The sequence below is a fragment of the Manis javanica genome, chromosome 12 (genome assembly GCF_040802235.1).
Source record: "Manis javanica isolate MJ-LG chromosome 12, MJ_LKY, whole genome shotgun sequence".
Taxonomy (NCBI): Eukaryota; Metazoa; Chordata; class Mammalia; order Pholidota; family Manidae; genus Manis; species Manis javanica.
The window spans coordinates 94798125-94824372 of record NC_133167.1 but is presented as its reverse complement, the minus strand read 5'-3'; the positions used below and the strand labels follow the sequence as shown (position 1 = coordinate 94824372).

At 35.4% G+C, this 26248-nt stretch overlaps 1 protein-coding gene and 1 non-coding gene across 5 annotated transcripts in view; one reads left to right on the top strand and one right to left on the bottom strand.

The window, feature by feature from the left end:
- Window positions 1-9818, top strand: part of SGCZ (sarcoglycan zeta) — an 849975-nt gene extending 840157 nt beyond the window's left edge. For all 4 annotated transcript variants that reach the window (XM_073219083.1, XM_073219082.1, XM_036997286.2 and 1 more), the window contains 2 exons: window positions 3566-3689; window positions 9623-9818. In XM_073219083.1, the coding sequence (XP_073075184.1) occupies window positions 3566-3689; window positions 9623-9817 (319 nt within the window). In that variant the 3' untranslated portion in view covers window position 9818. The remainder of the gene's footprint in view (window positions 1-3565; window positions 3690-9622) is intronic.
- On the bottom strand, window positions 7310-7500 carry LOC118968226 (U2 spliceosomal RNA). The gene has a single exon (XR_005055785.2). It is a non-coding gene; the product is annotated as a U2 spliceosomal RNA (small nuclear RNA).
- Window positions 9819-26248: the final 16430 nt, after the last annotated feature.

Here is a 26248-nt window from a genome sequence, read left to right as displayed (position 1 = left end):
CAAATGCCCACCACCTAGGAACTGGCTTCAGGTAGCAGAACACTAAGGACCACTTGAGTTTCTGATGATTTTCCTCCAAATCTTCATCCTGTGAGGCAAGAAAACAATTCTCCAACAGATGGGAGTAAACAAGCTCTTCCTGATTTTGGTTTTCTTCTGATGTTTTTGTTTATGTGCTGAATCATTTCAACACACTAGAAGGCTAGGGTTATCTTTCAACTCAAAATGTCTATAAGGTTAGAAAACTCAGAAGATCTTTGTCGGCATCTCTGCTCTGTGGTCCACCACTGGTGCACAGGACACTTCTTAGTGAGTGGGGGTGCTCAGCAGGGCAAGGCCATGAGACAGGGAGGAAATGCCATTAACATCTCAAAATGCTGTTGGGCCACAACGTACTGATCACCCTTAATTCTCTTACTGTGTTTCTTATAATTCCTTAAGAAACCTTATAATTTTCAATTTAGAGAAGATGCATCTGAGGCTTACTGCTGCTGTCTCGCTTTGCTGAGCTCAGTGTCCATCTGGACCTCCTTCTGCTGTATAGCTTTATCAGATGTGCAAAATGAAGATGAACATAATACCTAACTTCTGATTAAATAATTAATACAGATGAGAGTGGAGAAGCTCAAAAACCCAGAAATACTTAACTTATTTTGATGTTCTAGTACCAAATGTCAAACAGGGTATAAACATAGCACATATTTAATGTGGATATTTCACTATGAAATATGTCAGTAATAATCCTAGCCCCTTATATTTGGAAACAAATCAAGCCATGTCAATTATTTGATAAAAATGTGTTTTTCCTCCTTATAACTTTACTGAGTTTTCTTGAATGTGAGATTCATAATCTGTTTTAGAATAATCATTTTAATTAGGTTCTTATCTGACTTCTGTGTGAATGGTTCAGTCATATCCAAGCTTATATTATTAAAACTAATATTTTGGAAAATAAATGGAAATAGTCGTTGGTCACAAATATACTACTCAAGATGGTGTATGTATGGGGGTTTATCAAGGGAAATCAATTACAAAGTATGCATTGTAACATTCAGATTTTGTAATTTAGAGTGGTTTTTTTTCAAGTTTTCAAATGTTCTCTGAAAATGTGATTTTTGTTTTTAAAGAAACAAAAAGAATATAGATATTTATTTTTAAAATATGTATATTCAAAACCTGAACCATCTAGGAATTTTATGAAGATGTCCAAGTGGCCCTTAGAGATGAGAGTTTCAGAGTTGGCTTTGATGAGTGAAAAAAAAATTGCAAGTGTTGGGAAATCACTTCTTCTAAATGCTGGGTCTCCTCCTGTATCCCTTTCAAGTCTTTAAGTCCAAGTTCACTATTAAAAGCAAGCTGATCTTCAGAGATCAAACTATTTGATGTGGTTCTCCCTGCAAAACAGCTCTGTTTTTGGGTTGCTTCTGCATGATGGTGAATGTGAGCCAGGGGGCACTTCCGTCCAAAGTCCTGCAGTCAAGGGGAACTCAGGCCCACTGCAGCCCAGAGCCGAGTGCTTATCCAAAAAGCCCAGCTCAGGGCGTGACCTCATCTTGTTGGGGAGGAATTCAGTTCTGGGACACAGGGAAGTCAGAGTACAAGGTGAGGAAGGAATTCATTAAAGCAAGAGTAGCAGGGAATGACAGCTGCCTTGCATGCAGTAGAGGGTGAGGAAGAACAGAGGGAGGAAAGGGAAGCTCATTGAACGCCTGCTCAGCACAGGGAAAATTCCTTGCCAACTCCTGTAGGCAGGGTCATCTGGCATCCAGGGTCTGCGTGAATCTGCTTGGCGTGGGAACTACGTCCCTACCACCCCAGGATTTGGGGGAGCTGCAGAGCACTGGATGCAGTGAGATTATGTTCTGGGAACTTCCCAAAGCAAAAATAGATTTTCAAGCAGGCTACCAAACAGCACTGTCGTACAGCTGCAGTCCTGTGCAGGCCACCCAGGCGACAGGAATGTATAAGCCCAAATCAGAGCTCTCAGCAGCCCCTCCCTATTTATCTGAAGTAGGACAGAGACAGAGTGAAGACGTGTGCTTAAGTCTGGAGAACAGAATGAAATAGCAAAATTACAAAGACACCCCTGGAAGAGTGCTAAGATAAAACATAGTAAGTTGAGCAGTGAGAGGTCTTTATTTAAGGCAAAAAGGTGCACATTTGAAGAAAGAGGAGTGCAGGCAACCTCAGGAGGCACCCCTAAGGATTTAGGGTTTGGGGTTTTATACAGCTTTTTGGATAGGGATCAACATAAGGCATGATGTATGCAGGTGATTCATTGTTCCTTTGAAGTTTTGTCTTAAGAATAGGATTATCTAGGTGACTGTGTTGCTCCACACTTCAGCATCCTTTGGCTACATAGGTTATTTACACTTCGGAGGTCTGTCTCCTGCCCTGGTTATATACTTACTTGATTAAGGGATTGGAAGACGAGGAAGAACAGCATGTAGATTAAGTTAAAGAATAAACTGGGTGCTTTTTCGCAGGCTAAATAGATTTTACAATGGCTTGATCTAATTGGTACAATGAAGACATGGGCTGTGCTCTGATACTTTTCTGTATATGGGGAATATCTGGACATTCCAAGTCTCTCCTGGCCTTTGAAACTTCGACTAATTAACTCATTAACTCTTTGAGCCCTTTCTGTCTCTCTGGTTTTACCTTGTTAACTCTTTGGGTCCCTTATAGTGGCTTCACTGACCTTACTTTCCCTTCACCCACTTATATCTTGCCTCACAGTCTCACCCAAGTGCGTTTTATGACTGTTTTCTGTTTTCGGAGCTTCTGCCTTCATGTGCTCTTTCCTCCAGTTTTATATTTGGACATAATTTGAAACTGCCTTCTAGCGATCTTTTGTGTAGTCACAACTATCTAAAACAATTGTTTTTCTCCTCAAAATTTATGTAGTCAATCTTTAATCACATTTCTCCTTGTGTATCACCACTTGTTTAATTTTTCTTTCTCAAGCTAATGTCATTCATGATGTGGCCATTTTCCTGGGCCAGTATATCCCGTCAATGTAGGAAATGTCTTATTTCTTCATTTTACTGCATTTTTACAATTGTAATAAGCAGTTTGAAAATTTTCACATTTATAAAATTTTGCCTGAGTATGCTTGAGCGTTTACAATATGAGCAATATACATTAAAGCTCTCTCCTCTTTGCAAGACTCGTTACTGAGGAATACTTACATGCTAAGTTTGTAGAAATTTATTCATCAGCACTCCATCATTAATACTGAAAATATAGAAAAAGATTTCAATGAACAAACTCACAAGCTACTTTTCATGTGCATGTGAAGGGAAACAGCATAAGAGATTGTTACTAAATCATTACACAAATGAGAGTAAATAATTGATGTTAATAAATGAGGAGTTTCATAAAGAATCAAAAAATAGATAAGGCAGTCAAAAAATCATTCTAAAACTCATTTTGGCTTTCTTGAAAATGGCAAGGAGTTTTATTTATGCCTGCCCATTTGTTTTTAGTTGACTAATGTTATGTTTCTGTCTATCCTATGTTATTTTTCTTTTTACTACTAAGGATTGTTTTGCTCTTCCCTCAGGCTTGAATCACCAACCAGGTCCTTGATCATGGGAGCCCCTCGAGGGGTCCAGGTGAGTGCGGCTGCAGGCGACTTCAGGGCCACCTGCAGGAAGGAGCTCCATTTGCAGTCTACTGAGGGGGAGGTGAGTCCTGGGAGACACTGCAGGCCCGTTGCTTCTGAGGGTGCTACCTCTTAAATGATACGCCCACGGCTCTACATGAAACCGGAAGTACCGCTGCTGAGAGCTTACACGATGAAAATATTAATACTTCTTGATATGAAATTTGATTAACCTAAGTTATTTTCTTAAGTCAAAGCCTCACTTATTTTTACTGAAGATACTCATTCATAAATCAGTTAAAAGTGGTGCATCTAAATTTCTGTAGTTTCAAAACTGGCCCTAAGCATCGTGAGTATCAAGAGAGCATCAGAAATGAAGGCAGCCTGTGTTCTTTATTCTGTTTTGGTCTTGAAAGAGTTCTTCCAAAAAGTACCTTGGATGTTTCTTTGTTTCTGTAGAAATAGTACCTATATTTATTGTAAAAGAAACACAAAACAAAGTTTATTTCACTAAAATAGCCCAATTGCAGTTCCTAGATAAGAGACACAAGCTGGTAGTTTTCTACCATGTGACTGTTTCCCTCAAGGATCTCCTGTAAGTCAGTTGTCATCCCTTTAAAGATCACTCGCTTTTTCTCACTCCCTGGTCTAAGAACCCTTTGTCTTCTGTCTTCTACCTCGTCACTGTAGCGCAACAGACACACATTTATTTCACTCACCATATTTGCTATATGCCGTGTGATTGCTGCGTCTGCAGAATCATATTTTGGTCACTTCTGGATATTCCTCAGCGTTCTGTCTTCAGCATTTCCTCTCCTGTTTTCTCTATGGACTTTTCCTGAAATTGTGAAGAAATACCGTGTCATACTCCTCAGTCCAGATCTTTTAGCCTCTCCTTCCCAGTTTCTATTTATTTGTCCTCCAGGGCCTCACTCTGTACATTTATTCAGATCTGCACTGAAGAGATTCCTCTTCAGTATCGAATACCTCTTTTAATCCCTTCATTTAGCTTCTAATTTTCATAATTATGTTGTTCACTTCTAGAATTCTCATTTGTTGTTTTTGCAACTCCGCTGGACATCTGTTTAGTTGCTATTTTGTTTCCTTGTTTGTTTTTCATTCTACCTTAACTATTTCAAATCCCTATACATGATACATATCCTATTCTATATATTTTTACAGCAATATCCAAAGCCCTTGAAAGGCTAAATCTGTTGTGTTGCTGTTTTACCATTTGAGTTCCTTAGTGTCTTCTTCCCTCTTATGCTTATTTATTTTTTTATTATGAGCTTACAAAGATCAAGGTGAGAATAAAGGGTCATTTGAGAGAATGTTCTGAGCATCATACCTCTTCAGATGTAAAGATGAGGGCCTAAATTCCTAGAATCAAAAGAGCATGTTTCTTTCTTACCTTTATGCTATTTTTCTCAGCTGTTTGACTCAAGATAAGTTTTAATTATGTATTTGCTTCTTTTTTATAAGCAAGCTTACTGGAAAGATCATAAGAGCATCTTACTGGATATTATAACTTAAATTATCTAGAAAATATGCTTCATAGTATCTTTTCAAATTATCAATATTACCTTTCAAAATCTTTTTTACCACAAGTAAAGACTACTATAATTTGTTTTCCACAGCAAAATAGAAATATTTCTTAAATATCTTCCATCCATTTTAAAGGGTTGCTTTTATCATGCTAATAATTTCAAATTATTCATAGTGAATCATCCCATAATAAATGTTAGTGGTTATTAATCTCTGTTCTCTTCCTATTTATGCACTTTATTTATGTTCTTTTATTCTATATATCAGCAGAATCCTTGGATTCAGTTACAGGTTAGCATTAAATTATGAACTGAGTATTATGCTATAAATAAATTATAGCCAGAAGTTTTCCTGTGTGGTCATTTGCTTACATTAATAAAATAAAGATACATAAAAGCATAGAATTTTATTAGGATAAAAGATTGTAATTTTCCTAGGAAGCAGTGGCAGATGATAGAAAATCTCTGTCTGTGCTTCACTAATTATTCTATAAAAAGGCAGACTGATCATTTACTAAACAATATAGCAAGCTGTAATCTCCTACCCTTAGCTCAATTTCTGATTACTTCAAATTAGAATAGACACGTTAAGGTAACCAAAATAACATACGAAATGTGTTATGAATGAAATTGCACACAAAATTCTGCACTGCTGAAGATCCAGTCATTGTGCTGCAAAAGGTTTCAAATTCAGCTCTGAAGAAGGCGTGCATCATAACTGTAGGTAGAACCTTGAAAGTGTTATAATAGTATATGCAGTGCAATAATGTAATAACATATATGGTACAAGTTCACAGAGGAAGGAGGAAACCATTTTTATTTTGCAAATTGATAAAGATATTCTGCAACAGCGACAGGCCTGATTTCAACAGGTAAGAACAGAATAAACGAATTCTTGGTGGGGAGAAGACAATGGGCCGTGACTGAAAACTCAAGGTTATAATTCTAAGTACCAGGAAGAGTTTCAGAACAAATGGATTACATAGTTTATAGGACTGTGTACAACAGAGGTATCAATTTTAGGGTTGGAAAGTGAGCAGTATTGTAGCAACTGCCTTGGCAGGACCAAAAGAGAGATGCGCAGAAACCTAGAGAATCTGAGCCGTGCTGGGTTGGAAAGGGTCAGTATAGATAGAATACCACTTTTTACCTCATGACTTATTTTTCTCTTTGAAGCCAAGAAAACATCATGTTCTTTTTTTAAAGGCCCCATTCATTTTAATTTACCTATTCATGAAATCTACTTCCCTTATATGGATGAGGCTACAGTTTGGATCTCAGTTTATGGAGTTAAGTATTATCACACAGCTCAACGGTATCTAGAATAGTCCCTAAAAGGAGAGCTAGAGGCTCTGCTAAGCTGAACAGGCCACACGCCATGAGGCTACGTCCTCTGCGGTAACTCCAATGAGGGCTCCACAGCTATGCTTGGTTCCCAGGGCCTCCACCCGCACATCCTACCTGTATAAAAATACCTACTCTCCACAGCTATCCACTCAGGCCACACCAGTGGAAAGAAAGTAGTTCCACAGATATCAAAACCAGCAGTGTGGCAAGGTGTCAGCAAACCTCTGCCAGTCACCAAAGCTAGCCAGTAACACTTATCACTTATTTCTGAACGTACTGGTAAATGAACCATTCATAACATCTTGCAGTCATCTGATCAGTCCCACAGGAGCCTCCTAGCCTACGTGATCTTAGCTGTCCATGTTGCCATTCTTTATTACCTATGTTTCAAAGGTTCTTGGCTGGAACCTAACATTTCACAGTGAACTCACATCCAGATGTGCAGACCCAACCCCCACAGCCCCAGAGTGGGCCCCTGAAATACAGCTGGCATTTGGGAAGCCTGAGAATGTCTGCTCTCTGCAAGCATGCTAGCTCATAAAAAGACATAAAGAAAGGAGGATGAGCTCTGCAAACCCAGTTCCTCTCTTACACTCAACTGGTAGGAGCCCTCACCCTTCCTCCCCTGTGGAGGAGCGAGTGAAAGAGCCCAAAGTGTGTGATAATTATGAGTTACACTCACTGATGTCCCTCCACATGGAAATAGAGCTGGAAGAAATGAGGACCAGCATATAGCCCCAAAAATGCACTGTCATTTTCTTTTGCTTAGTTTTGTGCACTTTGATTTAGTTATTTTCCTCCTCCGGGGGGTACCCTATGCCCTATTCCTGCTGGTACTGGGATACCAGTTTGATGGGTGGAATGGACGGCACAAGCTCCTATTGTATGTTCTGCCTCCAAAAACCCACTTACTATAGTGTCCTGGGATAGACAATGTATCAGATAGTAAACTAATAAGAACAAATATTGTACTTGATCTTAACCAAAAGGCCAAAAGGTGATAGTTTTTGTGCATTTTAAACTTTAACCTCAGAAAAAAGAATCTTCTTGAGAAAATTGGAACAAAAGCCCTTTCTCTTTATTCTCCTGTCTCTTAACCCAGAAATAATTATGGGATAATAAATTCCAACACTTGACATCTACAAACAAAAACTTTAATCTTACTTTCTGAACTTTGGTTAATCCAATCATTCATTTGCTCTACAATCTATTTATTTGATCACTCTTTGTATTATATGAAGGCTGTCTGTTCAGGGACAAACACTGTGAATTTGTAAAAAATTCAGGCATGATTCTACATCCAAGGAGGACATAATTTAGTAGAGAAAGGAAGATATAAATCGGACTACAAAATAATATATAAAATGATCAGCAAACTAAAATACTAGTAATAGTAAATTTCAGTGGGAGAACCAAGTAAGAGTCTCTCCATCTTGGAGCATCAGGGAACCATCCATGGAGGAGGAAGCAGACGAGCCAGGCTTCTCTAAAGGGTGACATTTTTGTGGCCTGGAGGGGAGAGACATGTCCCAGGTGAAGGAAGAGTATTATTTCACCCAGCGTGCACTGGCACAATTCTAACCAAAGACGGGCCCTGTCATCACAGGCTGTACTTGCAAGTACGAGAAACAATGAATGAAAAATACACCCTTAATGTTAGGAAGGGATTGTTACTATAGAGACAAGTAAGATTTTTCAAAGAGGTTAATGGATTAGTGTTATTTTAACAAGGTGGTTAGTGAAGTACTTTGTTAGAAGGTGATCTTTTAGTAGAGATCTGAACAAATACACTCATGTCTGAATAAATCTAAAATATACATGTCTACGATATATGGATTCTTTTCCCGTCTCATTTGTAGTATGCAATAGATTCCTATGTTTCAGAAAAATGTATGAAAAGGCCAACAGTGGAAATCTGGCTCCTCTCCCTATTCTCTAACCACCCAGTTAATATATTCCCCCAACTTGGAAATATCTGGAGAAAAGTATTTCAGGCTAAGGAAGTGGGAGTAAAAGAAGCCCTGAAGCCAAAGTTCTTTTTATATATTTGAGAAAATGCAAAAGCTGGAGGAGAAGAATTATAGGAAATGGTGTTAGAGGGATAAGCCAGATCATATAGGGCTGTGGGCCATGGAAAGGAGTCAAGATTCACCTTTAAGTGTCATGGGAGGCCGTTAGAAAGGTTTGAGCACTGAGATGGCATGATTTGATTTGCATTTCTTTAAAGTCCACAGTAGTAGGATGTCAACTAGACCATAAGAGGCCAAGAATGAGGCTGGGAGGCCAGTTAGGAACTACTGCAGAGGTCCTAGCATGAAATGAATAGGACTTGGATGAGGGCAAATCTGCAGAAACCGGAGTATTGTCTGAGTCTCCTGTCGGGTTACAGGTGCCTTTAGGCAGTAATTAGGTACACAACAATAAAATGAAGAAACAGCCAGAGAGTTATTTCTTTGCTCATTCAAATTCACAATCCAATTTTTCTTTCTTTGGAACTTTACCCACGCTTGTCAAAACCACATGAGCCTGTCCCCGACAGTGTGAGGTCCATGAGGTAGAATCAGCAGAGAAGTTTTCCAAGTTAGAAGATACAGCAAACTGGGTATTCGTTTCATGGAGACTTCAGACCTGATTATATTTAATATAATTAACTGTTAGGGTTACAGATTATTTACACGGCATATCCTTTAGACTATCTGTCAACATCTTATGAATATTTTTAAAATTTAGGCTGGAGAGTGTTTTTTTAAGTGAATCCGTGACCATTCTTATTTCTTTCTCTGTCTTTAGACTGGCAATGATTAAGAAGTTAAACTGAGAGACTCTGCTAAAATCATTAATTTTCCATGCTGTTTGAGGAACTGGGTTGGCCCCTGGAGCAGACTGTAAGATGTTGCTCCTCGGATGGAGGGCTTTCTGTCCGAATGCACCAGGTCTCCAAGGGGAACGGAGCTGCCGAGCTTTCAGGCTGTACCAGGGGAGTGTAGTTTGTTTGTTCAACAAAGCATAGCAGCTAAACCAATGGAATCGTTTGTGGTGTGGTCTTTCTTATTAGACCAAGTTGTAAGCTCTGAGGAATGAAGAATGCTAAAATGAATTAAAATGCAATTTCTTCTCCCGGTAGATATTTTTGAATGCGGATACAATCCGGCTGGGAAATCTACCGACCGGCTCTTTTGCATCTTCATCACCCAGCTCCTCAAATTCCCGACAGACAGTGTACGAACTGTGTGTCTGTCCCAGTGGTAAACTTTACCTTTCTCCAGCAGGAGTAGGTTCCACTTGTCAGTCCAGTAGCACCATCTGCCTATGGAGCTGAAGTGACTGAATCCTCCTCACACCAGAATAGCCTTCTGTTCCTGTCCGTCTGCTTCACAGTTCTGCTCGGTTTCCCTTGTGATCGGTCCGGAGCTTCTTCAAATGGTCCATAGAGCAACTTCTTCCCGTGTAAGCAGGGACGGCCGCCCCCTTCTCTGGTGACTCACTGCCCTGCTCAACACAGAGTGAGTGGCGGAACGGTAGAAACATCTTCAGCAGGAAACCTGGATCATAACTTTTGCTCAAAGGGAGAATAACATAGGTGCCTTTGCTACGTGAAGTGAAGCACACAGTTTTAGGTTTTTGCAGGACCTGGATGTGAACTGCACATGTATACATTACATAGATGAAATTCCCAGTATCAAATGGCAAGATGAAATGGTTAGCCCTGTAAGAAAACTAATTCTACAGTCTGAAAGCACAATTTTCCATTCATCTTTTTGGATGTAAACTTTTGTCCCCGAATTTTAAAATTTTAAAGCATTATGTAATGCTTGCTTTACTAAATATCAAATTCAATACATAGTTTTTAACAAAACAAAGCAAAACAAGACAGAATCCCACCCTGAGTTTTATTTGTTTCTTTAAATTCTATGTGTTGTTACTCTTTGTCTACTAACTCTAGAATTTTGTACGTTAGATAATTTTGAAAGCACTCAGCAATATAATCTTTACAGAATTAACAAAACGCCATTATACTGTCATTTGTTGGATCTGAATGGCCTTATATAGTATTTACTTGGCTATTGCATGTGACGTATTTGCTTTTAACAAAACATCTAATTTATTACAATATAAGATAGGATTAAGAGGGACATACGGATGGTGTGGAATCCATAGATTTTTTTGTTTTTAATTCACAGGCTATCCTTTACACCTAGGTTCTGAGAGTGCAATTTTTGTTTGCTCCACTCACTTTATACTTGACTCTGCTAAAATTCAAACATCCTCTAAATAAATAAATGCTAATGTGATGCCTAATGCTCAGAATGGATTCACTTTCCATTGGAATATCATCTTCAGAATTATATCTATGTATTTTTATTAGAGGTTAAGATTTAAGGATGGTAGAAATTAAATAAAAAAATCCCTGCTTAAACAGTAAAAACACAACTGTTAACAAACACTGAAAATGTATTCACTCCATTAGATTGCTATTTAAAGGAATTTAGTCACACTTACTTTCAGCTCTTAACATTTAGTTACTTTTATTAGACTGTTAAGCTACTCCAACATTAGATATCGCCATTCCTTGCATTCCCCACTGCTTATTTTTGTACATTAGCTCCTAATAAATAACTGCAGAATACTGTAGGTTCATTTATCACAATGCTCCTTAACTTGAATTCTTGAAACTTACAGAATCCAAGAATGTAAAATTCAATTTAATATTTCCTATTATGGGAAGATGACTTGGTTGCACTAAGGTGAGTCCTTAATTTTCACATGTCAGTCAGTCTTTTTCCCCCATGCACACCATTAAGGTGTATGGAGGCTTCATTTTGGGGGTCCATGACCATAGAACCTTTGGTGTTCAGACCCCTATAGCACAGGGGGAAGTGGGAAATTGCAACTTGTTGAAGTAAGTTGCTTAGTGAAAGTAGGAAAATTGGGTAACGCAGCAACAAATGAGCCAATGGCTAGAATTATCTTGTTTAGGTAACTTAATATATCGAATACTTGGAAAAGCTCCATTTCACTAAATGCATTCTGTATTCAGCAGAAAAGTCAGAAAGCTGGTGCAGTTTTATTCCTTTTAAATCAGAATTTGTGCTTGGGATTATTCTGTAAAACTTGAAATCAACATTGGAGTAAGAATTAAGATATGCAGTTGCTTAAAAAGGCATGCCATAACACAAGAGTTCAATTTATTTAAGTAAAACATTAAAATTTAATATAAAAAAACTCACATTAAAATACACAAAATGTAAAACAAGAAATTCTGAGGAATTATGGGTCCTAATCACTGTCTTGTGGACTTTTCAGGAAAACATGTATTAATTTGAGACATATTCAAATTATAAACATCCCTATATTAAAACAATTTAAAATCGTCTTCGTCAAACAGGAACAATTCTTTTTATTGTTATAGTAATTAGCCCGATTTTCTAATCTCAGCTCTGTCTTCCACTAACGAGCGAGCTCATTTAGACGCTCTGGGAATATGTCCAGACTTCGGTTCACTCACCTTCACAGCACGAGTATTGAATCGAATGGTCTCTTGAGGTGCCTTCCAGCTGTACCGTGTTCTTGTTCCAAGAGCAAATATTGTCGGAGGTGGAAGGGGCCACCGGAAATTGAAATTATATATGAGGAGAAATGATGAAAAAAAAGGATGAGACAAACACATGTAAAAACTAGTTCCAGCACAGAGGCTGTCAAATTTTGAATTCAAATTCTGAATTGTTATAGAAACACTTCATAACATATATTTATGTTATAAGATTTAGACTAGATTAGATGCTATAAAATATCTGCTCAGTGTAGTAGGGAAAAATATTGATACAGATGGCTTTCTGATCCGACACTAAAGAGTTGGTTTAAATTACTTGACTGGCTGTTTTAGTTCCTCAGGACCTTAAGGACAGACTCAGCCTCAGATTTCGAGCTTCTATTGTAGGCACAGAAGATTGCTCCTGAAAGTGCTTAATTTCCTCATAAAAGACTAGTTCTCTATTAATACAAAGTTCTCTTAATTGCAGACTACTCAAACCGTTTTAGTATCTGTTTTTCTCCAGAAGCATTTTTCTGTTACAACATATATAAATATAATTTACTTAGATGCAAATTTCATTTTTCCTAAATCGAAATCAGAAAAATGATTCCTTTAAAGGGTGCTATGTAGACCCTACATTTGTATTCAGTTTAGCTGGAGAAGGCACAAAGGAAAGAAAGGAGACGGCAGGGAGAATTAGAAGGGAGGAGGGAATGACAGTATTCCTGGCATTTAAATTCTTAGCTGAGAATGAAGAATCTGAGAAGTATTTGAGTTCAGTATTTTGAGGTCAAAAGGAGAGATGCAAAGAGGCTTCATTATTCCTTTTTCTTTCAGAATATTTCAGGAAGACACCTAAAAAAAAACTTCATTTGTTCAACATCTCCAAAATTTCTAACATGTACCTCTTCATCTGATTTTTTCCCTTTTTTAATACAAACCATAGCTTTACAATCTGTACATAATTATGCATCTAAGATATTTGTATGCTTCAAATTTTACATTAACCAGGAGATCTGAGATTTCGATACCCCAAATCTCTGTAAAGGGAGCCGGGAGTTCCGGTTCTAGTTCCATCCCCACCTGTATGTGACCCTAAGGAATATATTTAATTATCTTGGTCACAGTTCACTTACCTGTGAGAGGGTTACATCAGAGCTAGAGGTTTTCATTGGTTACTTTCATCTTTAAATTTTGCTAATTCACTTAAGAAAAGAACAGTCTTGAGTTCTGTAGCCTAGTCTGAACCAACATTATTGATCTCCTTTACCTTAACCTGTTGCTTCTAAGTGTTGAAATGCAGATCTTTCCAGCATCCTGCCCCCTGCTCCTTTTTCTATACCTCCTTTCTTGCTCTTACCATTTGAACATTAATGTCCCTTTCAGGAAATCACACTTCATAAACAGGCTCTAGTAATATGGTTGACAATAAAAAGGAAAAGAATGTATTTGGGTCTTACTAAAAGGGACTATTGAGGAAATTAATAGAAATATTTACCAAATATTAAGTCTCTGCTTCTCATTCTATTACTTATCTCCATCAAACTAAAAAGCACTGGTCTTTTGAAGAAAAGGTCATTTGATCACAAAGGCCAATAGCTGAATTTTTTATAACAGGTTCCATTCAAAATTCCTACATATTCTGCTATCCAAATTACTCAATTGGACAGTGCCTCATTTTATAAAACTTGCATTTTGATACAGTATAACTCCTACAAAACTGTGTCATTCCAAACTTGGTATTGCTGTTTGAGGCAGCAATAGATAGAGAGCAGGAGAGTGTTTAATGCATTTAAGTGCTCTATTTTGTAACAACGTCAATATCATAATGTTAAAGTATAAAAATAGTTGAAGATATCTAATGGACAAATTCTCTGTATAGCCATCAAAGCTAAATTCACATTTGAGTTTCATAGGAGTGGGGTTTGTCACTTCCTTGTAGCTTTGGTCTAGTTAGAATTCCTCATGTGACCCTATTTAAAGACACCTGGAGAAATTCTTTTCTCTTTGTACTGGTGTATATTATAGTAATGAATACTGCAAAATATCATTATCACAAAGTAAAATAATATTGTTATTCTTTTAAAACAATCGTAAATGAATGATTTCATTGAACACTGTTATTCATATTGTTTCATACTGCAGTTCATTTAATTTAAATGTCAAAGACCAAAGACTGGGATTTTTATTGTATTTAACTCTACAATACCGCTGCTTCTCCTCATTTATTCAAACAAATAGGAGGGCTGAATAATTATAACATGAGGCAGTAAACATCCTGCATGCAGGATTCTGAGCTGTAGATCATTAATTAATTGGTTTTAGAAGGAAAATTTTGTTAGTGTAGGCCACTCACCTTTTATACATGCCAAATAAACTCCTTGACATTCATGAAACCGGTATATAAAGACTATATCCCAAAATGGGCCCAGGATGGACTTACTCAACTAGGTTTAAACTTTCATTGCTTGCTAAAAATTCTTGGGAGAACATCATTAACCTAAGATACTTCTAGAAACAGAGGGCTATTTTTTAAGTACTGATTGAGAAAGTTCCTCTCTTTGAGAAAGTCAAGGAAATACATTAAAGGAAATGAGGTATAATGAACTGCTACTCTTTTGTTTTTTGCCATCTCGGTATCTCATTTGTTTGAATATTGATAAATAAAAGCCAAACAGGGTTAAAGCTGTGCAAGGACATTCATGAACAATGGAGGTAATGTAATTTCAAGTTAGCGTGTCTCGTTATTTATACAATTCTTTAAACCAGGTCCACTACTCGTTTATTTTGTTTTGTAACTTTCATGTAAATGTTTTCTTGTATATAGAGATATATGAAAAAAATGAAACTATTTTCTTACACATACTATGCAATATGTTTGTAAAATTGCAATATTACCAAAATGACAAAAGCTGTGCTTTTGTACTCTATCTTGCTTTATGTAAAACCAGTCTTTTTCTATTTAGATGGACTATCTGTCCCATAAACTGTAGATAACAGATCTATCCCCAAAGCAGTCTGTTGTATCTTTTGGTTAATTTGGGGTGATTTGGGTTATTTTTCTTTTGGGGAAAAAAAAAGCCGTAGTTTGGCAGTTGGAAATGTTTTTTTCCCCACAGATGAGACCTTTGAAGCATGCAATTAGCTCCTATAATTTAAGATCTTTCCTGTAATTCTTGTATTTTGTCCTCATTTTGGTGCTACTGTGTAACCATGATTAAATGTGATAGTCAAATCAAAGAGGATGAAAAGGTATATGCTATTATTTCATTCTTTGAGAAAACTAGTTCGAAAAGGAGGGATATGATTTTAGTAGTGAATGGAGAGCCTCTCAATTATGTGTTTTAAATACCAACTCTGTTAAGATACACGCTTTTAAAAATGCAGTTTAATGTGTATATTTATACTTGATAAAGATGCATCTCTTACGAAAAACTTATACTGTTCCTCTTAAACATATGACTAATGAAATTCAAGAAATGGCATTGATTTGAAAGTCATGGTTGCTATATTTTACGAGATGATTAGCTAATAGTTTATCCACTCTGGAACCTCTATGATTCTGCTTTAGGGATAAGACAAAACAGATTGCTATTTTGCTCAAACACACACCCCTACACAGACATATATCGCCACACACAAATACACATACACGTGCAGTAATGAATATAAACACATATTAATTGGCATTTAGTTACTTGATGTCGTGTTTCTTCAGTTCCTTGTTACATTCAAAATACCAAGAACCAGCACAGTTCAAGACAGTAATCTGGACTTTATTACTTTTTAGAGTTATATCCCAGTCAAATACCTTACATGCTTTAAGAATGACATTATGCCTCATAGTTTCCAAAAAAGCAACAATTTCCATTGAAAGTTTTTTTAAGTCACTATTTGCTTTTTTCTTTGCTGCTTAAGTATCTCTATACACTGGTCCAGATATTACGGGAAAAAAAAAAAAGAATCTTTTACACTTCTCACAAAACCTTTAATTCTAACTAAAAATAAATGACTGCTTTTAGTTTGGGGAATCATATGTATTCTATGACTTTATTTAATCTCCAACAAAATTTAGTAAGCAACCAGGCATTTCCATATGTATTTTCAGCAGATTCTCAGACCACATACAATCATTGTAATGCCTGGGTTTTGGTAAACCCTTTCCTTTTATTAAGCGGGGTCCTTAGGGAGTAGAAGCATGAGATGCTCATTAAGCCAGTAATTCCAGTGCCATACTGTATTAATGTTTTGAGAGCACTGGCATGTCACTAAAGAAGTCTATCGTTTTCAAAATTAATTAGGGAAATGTAAAGCCCAAGACAAAGACATAGTCAAAATTCCAGAAAGATATAATACATTGTTTCATTGGGCCAATCTCATTACCCAGTTAGATGTGAAAGATCATTTTGAATTTATAGTTGACTTAATGACATCCCAGTATATTTTGAATGCATGGCACATTATAAGAAGTCACTGTTTAAAGATGGTGTGGAAATCCAGAAAAAATAAACTTAATAAGAATAAGTTATAGCTTCAAAGCAGGGCACTAATATAAAAAATTTAAATTCTTTAACTATAATTGAAATTTCAAAGTTAAATATTGAGAGAACTAATATAAATTTCCTTTTCTATTACATCTTTTGTGTATATAAATTATTATTTTAATAAATATGACCCAGTATCCATATTGAAACATAACCATTCTTATGAGTAAATGGATTTGATTTTTTAAAAGGGGCATTGTTAAACCAACTACAAGTCAAAGAATGAAATTCTAATTCTTCTGTTGCTTTGAATGTCACTGAATGATGTGCATAAACCTAATCTAGGTAAGAGGTTTGAACTTCATTTTGATGACACGTGCATTTTGCCTTGCATGCCGACTCTGTCCACTTGAAAAGGGCCATCAATGTGCAACATTGTGTTCAGAATGATTCTAGAACCAAGTTCAATCTCTCCAAGAAGAGTGGTATGACTATTCATAATTTAAAGAGCTCTGGAATGATTGATTAATTACAGTATATCTGTTCTTTTTTAGCAATGTGATGATCTCAAGGTCTTTCAACTCAACATTAGGCCTCAGCTTCCTGAATTGTAAAGTAAGGTGGTTAAATATAAAATATTTTCAAATGCATCATTGTTACCTTAATATCCTTTACAGTTTTAAAGGGTTTAAATATGTATTATGTAGGATTTACTTTTACTCTAATGTGGAAGTATATAGATGTTACATACTGAAATGTACTGAAATAAAAAGATTAGGAATAGAGGCAGCAAACTGTCAAACATTAATAAATGGTAGTCATTATGTAATTCAAAGTACACATGAAATTATCTGGGTTAGGTAAATTATCTGAGTTCTGGATAATAATTTTACATGATGGTCTACTGTTCAAAGATAGCAAATGAGCTAAATGGGTTAAGTATATATATATATTATTTATTCTACACTGAATTAAGATACTTAATTTATGTTACCTCTTTAATTATAATCTCAGCTCTCTTTTGGATTAAATTTAGTTACTCCCAGTTTTATAGATAAGAAAGCTTTGTTTCGGAGAGGTTCAGTAAATCACCTGTTATAATTTTTTAAAAATATTTGAAGGCATTCCTTTGCTCATATATTTAATAGAAGGTAACAAGTACCTCCTTATGTCAGGCACTGCTTTACTATTTTAGGTACACAGTTGTGAACCAGAGATAGAGAAGGCCGTGACTCTCATGGAGCTTCAGGGCGGGCAGGGAAATGCAGACCACAAATAAGGTACAAATAAACAAGGTAATATAATGTGAAAAGTTCTATGAAGGAAACAAGCAAGGAGATAGTGGTAAGGTGAGTCTCAGTCACTGTAATGAGCACTTTTAGAGGAACCTTGTACTTTCAAGTCGCAAAGGTTTTCCTTAGTCCATTTTCCGGTGTCATGCAGTAGAATGTAGGCCAACCCAACCACTTGGATACCAGGGTATCAATTAGGAAAGTAATCATGAGAGAAGTAACTAGGAAAACTGTATTAAAATTCATATGTATATAGATACATACACACACACACACACATACACACATACCCATAATGCTGTAACTTGAGAAATACAAAGCAAGAATAAACATTCACTGCAAGCTTTAAATCTGCGGTTGAATTCTAAGTCAAACTGATAGCACTGTTTAGCATTGTTTCCGTCACAGTCTCCTGTGAGGTTGCACAGGTCACGTTTTGGCCTCAGGCACACTTTGTTTTAACACAGACTATTGTTCCTATGGATATTACCTCGTGGCTTCTTGCAGGAACTTGTGTTGCTTTGTGTGTGAGGGTGATACTTTGCCCACTGTTAGCAAAAAGTTTTTATTACATATACCTCTTCCCCATGAAAGCAAATCTCAGCGTGATCTTCTAATGGTAAGATAATATGAGCCTTGCTGTCCTGAAAAGAAGACGTAATTCATAGCCCAAGCACCTTCTATAAGGAGGACATATTTACTCTGGATTCTGACTCTTAGAAAATTCTTGAAACCTCAGTATAGCTCATGTTATTGCAAATGCCATTATTAGCTGCTTTTCTTCTTGATGTGTCTGTCAGAATAAGTTAGCTGTAACACTGACCTGAGTATTATTTCACAAAATATATCCTAAGGTAAAGCAGTTTTGTCTCCCTCTGGGACGAAACTGGTGAATCCAGCATTCCTACAACATTCTGGAACATTTTAGGTGTCATTCTAACATTAATTTGCAAGATGTTCCTGATGGTTCAATAAAATTCTTTCTATCCTTGCAATTCTATAATGATTGAATCATAACATTATCAGTCTTAATATCTTGAATTGCTCTGAAGGCATTTAAAAAATATTTCTCATTGAATATACTATATTACACCTTGGTCATATGCCCCTAAGGGAAAGTGGAATCTTTTTTACAAGTGAAGAAGGTTTTTGGGTAAATTATTCTTTTAAGATTGAGCATCCTAATGTTTTGTACTGTTAAGGTATAATTTGATAAATCTGTATTATAGTCTGATAAATCTTCATGGCCAACTGTGTTGATTAGCCTAAAAATGCGATAGTATTTAGAAGCTCCAATATTCAACTTTCACATTATTCAACAATTTATATGGAGAAATTTGGACCAGATAATTTTCCAATTCAGAAACTTTTGATTTGGGGTTTTTTTTTTAACAAGTGCACAGACCAGGTCATTTCCTTGAATACAGTGTGTTTTACTGCATGGTTATTTTAGCATAGTTGCCATGGAAAAATGTCTGGTGATAAATACTTGTTAATTGGAATAATTAAAATAGAGAAAAACAATTGAATCAGAGGACATGTTGCTAATATAGCAACTTAGAGGTAAGAACTATTTGCATTACAAGAATACTCTGGTTTTCAAAGATGAATCAGTTCCGTTTGGAGCTACACCTTTTGTCAACGGTGGCATGAGAGGTGGATTCCCAGGCTCTGACTGATCCATCAGCTTTAAAAATAATTGTCCTACCATATTTTTACCATCCCTGAATGGGTACAACCAAATAAACAACACATATCCTCCAGACTTTCAAAAAACACACATTTCTTCTAAAAAGCAATACATAAGTGTTATTTAATAGTTTGTTTTAAGTTAAAGTTATTTGTTAATGGAGGCCCAGGATAGTCACCTGTCCATATTCAAATTATGACCACAGAGGTTGCAAGATCACGTATCTTATTGAACATCAAAGAATGGAAACTAATTGGACCTATTCTACTTCAACTTTATCTTTCACTCTCTGTTTTTGTTTTGTGTGATTTATTATCAAAATCTTGGCCCACATTTAGCAAATGCCTATATGTGATTATGCTCTGCTTTTCATATTCTAAAGAGTTGAAGTAAGGTTGAACTAGTTGAGTTAATGTGATAAATGCAAAAACTGTTAAAATTTTTCCACATATAAGTTGTTGAAATAACTCTAAAAAACTCTATGTGGGAAAAGTTAGAGCCATATTGGACACAGTGGCTACTTTATCTAAAGTGTATAGTTCTTTTTATGTAGTTTAGTCACGTATTTTCTAATTTAAGATGATGCGCTGAAAATATAAAAAAAAAAAGAACATTTTATCTGCAACATTGTATTAAATTGTTCTGCTATGGTGGGAAAATATATTTAGTCTGTTTTGTGTGACAGTCAAGACTTGATCCGAAATTACCAGGAATTATTTTAGCTTTTGTCCTACCAGGACTGTATGTTCTGTAGTGGTGTGTAAATGGATAGCCAAGGAATTCAGATGTCGGCTTACCTCAGAACAGTGATCACTGCCGTTAAGACACAACCAGTATTCAAAAATGGGAATAAATTATAGGAACTATGTTATATTTTGAAAATTAAAGGGAAATGAACAGCCAAAAAATAGTCAAAGATTAAAGGCAATTTTTCTCATTAAAATGCATAATATACTTTAAATTCAAAGCCATTATTTGCAAACATAATCTCTTTCAAGATGGCTTCAACCAATTTAATACTATAGAGAGAGAGGAAATAACAGCAGATGACACCTTCCGAGTGACACAATTGCTGCAGAGCTTCTCAGTCCATGGCATCTGCTTGCGTTTGGTTTTTCATGACCTCAGAAAAGAAGAAATCATCTCAAAAGTCATACAGAAGAAAAAGTGCATGGCTTTAAATAATTACAAGTATTAATTATTCTCTGTTTGAGTAAGTTGGCATTTCCAAATCAGAAGACGTTATTTAACCTAATAATCTAGTACCTAAAAGTTTTCATTTAATTCTCTCCACTCTTCCTCAAATTCATTTACCAAGTAGATTAAGGTAGAAGTGGGCACTTTTCTTTACCCAGAGAATCCAACATAATGATCTTGACCAAAAACACCCAAATTTATTATTTACAATCACTAACAACTACAACAAGACAAAGCTGCTTTCTAAAATAAAACATTGACTATTCCTATCATAAAAGCATTTTTGGAATAAATGTTAAATAGAATTCCTTTAATAATTGCTTAAGTATACTATATTCAATTTGTTGCATCTTATTTTCATCTTATACTGATAAAGACGTTCTATTTTTATTCTTAAACTGATAAAGAACTCAAATATATGGCTTTTCACAGAAATAACTATAATTATTCAATATGTATAGGAAACTCTTTAGAATATAATTGTTAACCCAAAATTTATATAGTCTAATACACAAGACCTTAGTTTCATTTGAGAAATCTAGGAGCTTATGTTAACTCTTCACAAAGATCAGTGGAAATCCACATTTTTTCATGTTTAAAAGCCTTGTCTGAAGAAAACACATTCCCTATAAGAGTGCAGGAATCATGTCATATTTTTTTCTCAGTTATTTAACTTTGTTTTTTACTTCCTATTTCAAAACTTTACATGTTCTTTTAAACATGATGAATTTATAATTTTTTCCACATATAGACTACATTTTATGCTTTGTAAGGGGCTGAAATTTTTATAAAATCTAAATAAAAAATAATTGCCATGTATGTTGAATGACAAAGAAAAATGAGTTTTGACCAAATCACTTGCTGTGACAATAAATATCAGCTTGGTTAATGTCCTTATATAATTTTAAGATATACAAGCATATCTTCCTCCAAAAAATACTGTCATTTATTTTCAACAAGTTACTTTAGTTAAATTTTTATACTAAAGTATTTACATTCCAATAAAATTTCTAAGTAGTATATTATATCCTTTTAGAAATACATTTTTATTGGGCTTATTAGAAAAAATATAAATGTAGTAAGTTGTAAAAACTTTAAATGCACATTACATTAGATTTTTTCAAGAAAATATAAATAAAATAATTTAGTACAAATTATCATGTCTCTCAGACACAAGACTTTTGCCATTTCATGCCATCATTTATTTTAGGAAGAAAAACATACCCTGAGCTTTTGATAAATAAATAATAATGGCTCTAAACATCTACCAAAGTGAATGCCAGAGTAAACTAGCCATTCAGAAGGCAAACTGGTCTTTTATTTTTTCTCTGATAAAATGCCTTTCATAAGTGAGGATGTTCTGCCAATAGGCATTTTCTTCAATTAATTTTTCTGTGAAGGACCAGTCTGCAAAAGAAAGCAGTATTCACCTGTAACCACACTGGGATACAAGTCTCTTAATGCGGATTTTTATTACAGTGAATCAGTATTTACATGTATGTTTCATTAACAACTAGTTCCCCAAAATATAAGTAAGCATGTGAAAAAAAAAAGTTGTGTGAACAACCAGAACAACAACAAAAACTGAAAAGCAGTAACAACAAAAACCGTGGGAAGATTCTTCAGTTAGAGTCCTGTAAATATTTGCTCTTGTTACAGTCTTTAGTATCTACTGAATAACTTGAGGAATGGAGATGCATTTTGCAATGCCTCCCAGTAATTTACGCAGAGAACCCTGTTTTACCGGCCTCTCACACTGAAGCACAGCTTTGGAAACACTGCCCTAGGCTTTCAGCCCCGGTAGTATCCTGATGACGGAGGTTTCACTTACATAAATCACCCACGTCCTGCAAAGAAACGCTCTCCAGCCACCTGTCCATAGCGTACTTAGATAACTTCATATTGTTTAAATAGAAAGCTTTCTAATTCACCCTCGGAATTTCCCATGTGTTATGCTTATCCTGCCAGCTCGAATTCTGATTCTTTCACCTTGCTGACATTTTATAATCAGGAAGGCTTTTATGTCTGCTGCTAAATATTTGACAGACATGAAATTTATGACAACTGTATAAAATCATATATTACATAAAAATTGGTTTAGACTTGGATCGCCATTTCTCTTTTTCCAAGGGTTCAGATTGCACCTGGGCTAAGGCTACATACAGAACGGGAGAATCTGGAGAAGGGTGCACTCTTCTATGTTTAGTAATGACATATGGAACTAACAAGGCTATAATCCTATTGTTATTTCATAAAACTTTCTTTGTATGGTATCTTTTTTAAAAATCTGTTCCCAAAGCACGTTTTATTTTATTTTTAATTTAGGTTTTTTAAAGACTTTTGTAAAGACTTATGAGAATAAAAATGCAGTCTTTGAGAAAGATCCTCTCTTATTGAAAGGTAAATGAAGATGAACCCTACTTTGAAGATAAGAAAAGCCCGGAGTCAGATAATCTGTTATTCACTGTTTCAAATCTATTGTCTCCTTTTTTTCATTATTTGCAAGTATTAATAATATAATTAATAACAATATACTATGCCTAATGAACTGAAATGCCTGATGCCTTTGCAAAGGATACCAATATCAGTTTTATTTTACAAAGACTATCCAATATTCTTTAAAACAAATTTTTTCATTATTATGACATCCAAGAAGTACTATTTTTAAAGGAAAGATGCACAAAGAAAAGCCATATTTCCAGACTGTGAGAAGCCAGCATGCTCATATAGTGTACCTATTAAATAATTTTCTCATTCTTCATTTTTGTAAACTATTATAAATATATACTCCTTCAAATTACATTAATACAAGAAAGAGCTAAGATATATTGTCAATATATATGTGAACACATTACCATATATATTGGTAGGAAATAGAGCAATATAGATGAGAAAGAATTTTAAAATCTGTATTATAAATAACACCAAATCAGTAATATATTATGGATTGATTTAAAGTTAGAGGTATCGAAGTCCTTCCAACACGTGTAACTAGAGCAGGATTATCTTACTATTACTACAGGAACTAGTTCGGTAGGCAAAAACCGAAGACTGTGTATCTGATGTCAAAAATACGTTTCTGCTGTAGTCAGAAATATGTAAAAGTAGATTATCTTTGTAAAAAAACCATCTGCATAATACAGAATCTTTCAAAGCAACTTAGTTCAGCTGATAGATAGCAATGTCCCAGTGGAGATCTAAATTCCCCTCCAGAATATCCTCTTCTGTACAGATACTAATGTTTTCTCCTTTTAGAGCTCTCCTTAATTCCTCTTCCCTGATCTTTCATGCCAAATGTATTTCCCGTTTTTTTTTGTGGAGGGTTCAATCATAGATGAAGGCCTTGAAAAACCTCTATCTGAAATATTCTTGAAGACTCAATAATCACTGGTATGTAGAAAACCCATTTACTGAAAGTGAACAGATGAAATCTTTGGTCTTCTCTTATGCCTAGATAACTTCAAGGCACTTTTTGATCACAGTCTTTGTGTCTTACTGCCTTGGATGGCCATGACCCTGGGCCCAAACACTGACGCCCGGAAGAAAACCCAGCAGTCGGCTTCTCCTTCACCTGAATTCTCTGTGGTCCCTCATCAGTCACATGACCTCATGTGCAAAGTTGCTCTTCAGTGGTTCAACCCAATCAAGAGAATTCATTTTTAATCAATTTCCTTTAAGAGATCAAGAGTTCTATGTAACTGTTGCATTGTGAATTTTCCTCTTATATTAACTTAAATTTTTGTAGAGAACTCACTGAAATAAATTATGTAAAATCTAAAATATTTTAAAATGATGATAATTATAAATAATTTGATGACAGATTATATAAATGTAAAATGATATAATGCATGAATGACAAGAAAGGTAATTAATACTTTATAAATAATTAAATTTAGATCATATGAATATATTAAGTAATTATAAGTTTTCAACCACTCACTCATAAAACAGATACTGCACTTTGTGATGGGGATAAAACATACTATGAGATCTCAAGAAACTTGCTGTCATGTGCAGTGTTTTGGAAGAAAATATGTAGCACTAAATCAGTACTGAGACATCAATAGGTAAGTGAGACAATCAAAGGATACAAAATGATACAGCAGGATTTGAAAAAGAGGCAATCCTAATTTTTAGGAAAATAAAGAATATTGGTAAGGAATTTTTAAAAAATGTATCACTGATTCAATCCTTATCACCTTTAAAAACAGCAAACAGAAGATGACAGAAAGCCCAAGCTTTAGTCATCTCTGTAACTGCAGTGCACCGGGCACCCACTCTGGCAGCGCACCCACGTGTCAGTCAGCTCATGGGTTCACGTCTCCTGCAAGGTACCATTGTAGGAGATTTGTTTTTCCTGATTTTTCTTCTGTCAGCTGAATGCCAGTAGGGTCCTGTAAATGTATTCAAGAATTGCTGCAATTACAGCAAGTAAAAAATAAATAAATAAATAAATAAAGTACAAACATTACCCAAAATTACTTCCAGTATATAAGCTTTAAAACAGGTTGAGTGTTTAATAACTGAAACTTCCCTATATATTTGTCACATATTGCACTGTGTTCATTCTTCCATTGATAAAACACAAGTTTGCATAGTCTGAGTATCACAGAGTGTGATGTTTACTATCACATTTTTTTGCACCATGTAAAATTAGAGTTTGTTTTGCTTTGTTTTTCCAAGTTATAATCCGTTAGTGTTAAGCATGACATTTGCTAGAGTCTTTCTAATATGAGAAGGCTTCAGTTTAGCTGCTGTGTGTTTATGTGAAGGAATGTTGCCTTTCCTATGGTTATGACCAATTATGAGGTAAGACCTCATTAAGATATTTCCCGTGGTTATGACCAAGTCTGAGGTAAAACCTCATTAAAGATAGACTTATCAAGCATATCCTGGCATGTATCCTTCATTATATGAATGCACGTATGGCATGTCCTTCTGATCAGGGGTAAAATATGTCAAGATTGATATTCAAAGTAAAATTTTAATATTGCTACATTTATTGTAATATTTAAAACATTATAGATACTCCTGTTATGAGTAACCCATAATATAAGAATTCTTTCCAGAAAATGCAGCTTTGATCAGGTTGCCATCCACTGCCTAGCTAAAACTCTTGCAAGATATGGTGGAGGAAATATTGCTTATCATCTGATATTTTGAGTTAGTGTTTTTTCCCCAGGACACAGAATTCATCATGCTCCCCAAAATGACACACAAGAAAGGCAAACCCAGGTATATGCTCAATTTCTTATGTACCAACTGAAATTCTACCCATTTTATTTCCACTCAATTAAACATAGTAAAAGGAAAATATTTCAGTATGTCGTAGGTATATATTTGAATCGCCTCCAACTCAAAACATAAATCATGCTGATCCTAAGACAGCAAATTATACTTCTTGGCATATTGTAAACCTGTTGTATGTTCTGCTTTTGCTGTTTTAGGCAGTGAAAGTAAACCATGTGTTTTGATCCCATACTGACTAATTCCACCTCCTGGTGGTCTCATTACACAGAAGGAAATTCTCCAGCCTGGGAAAAAACAGAGCTCA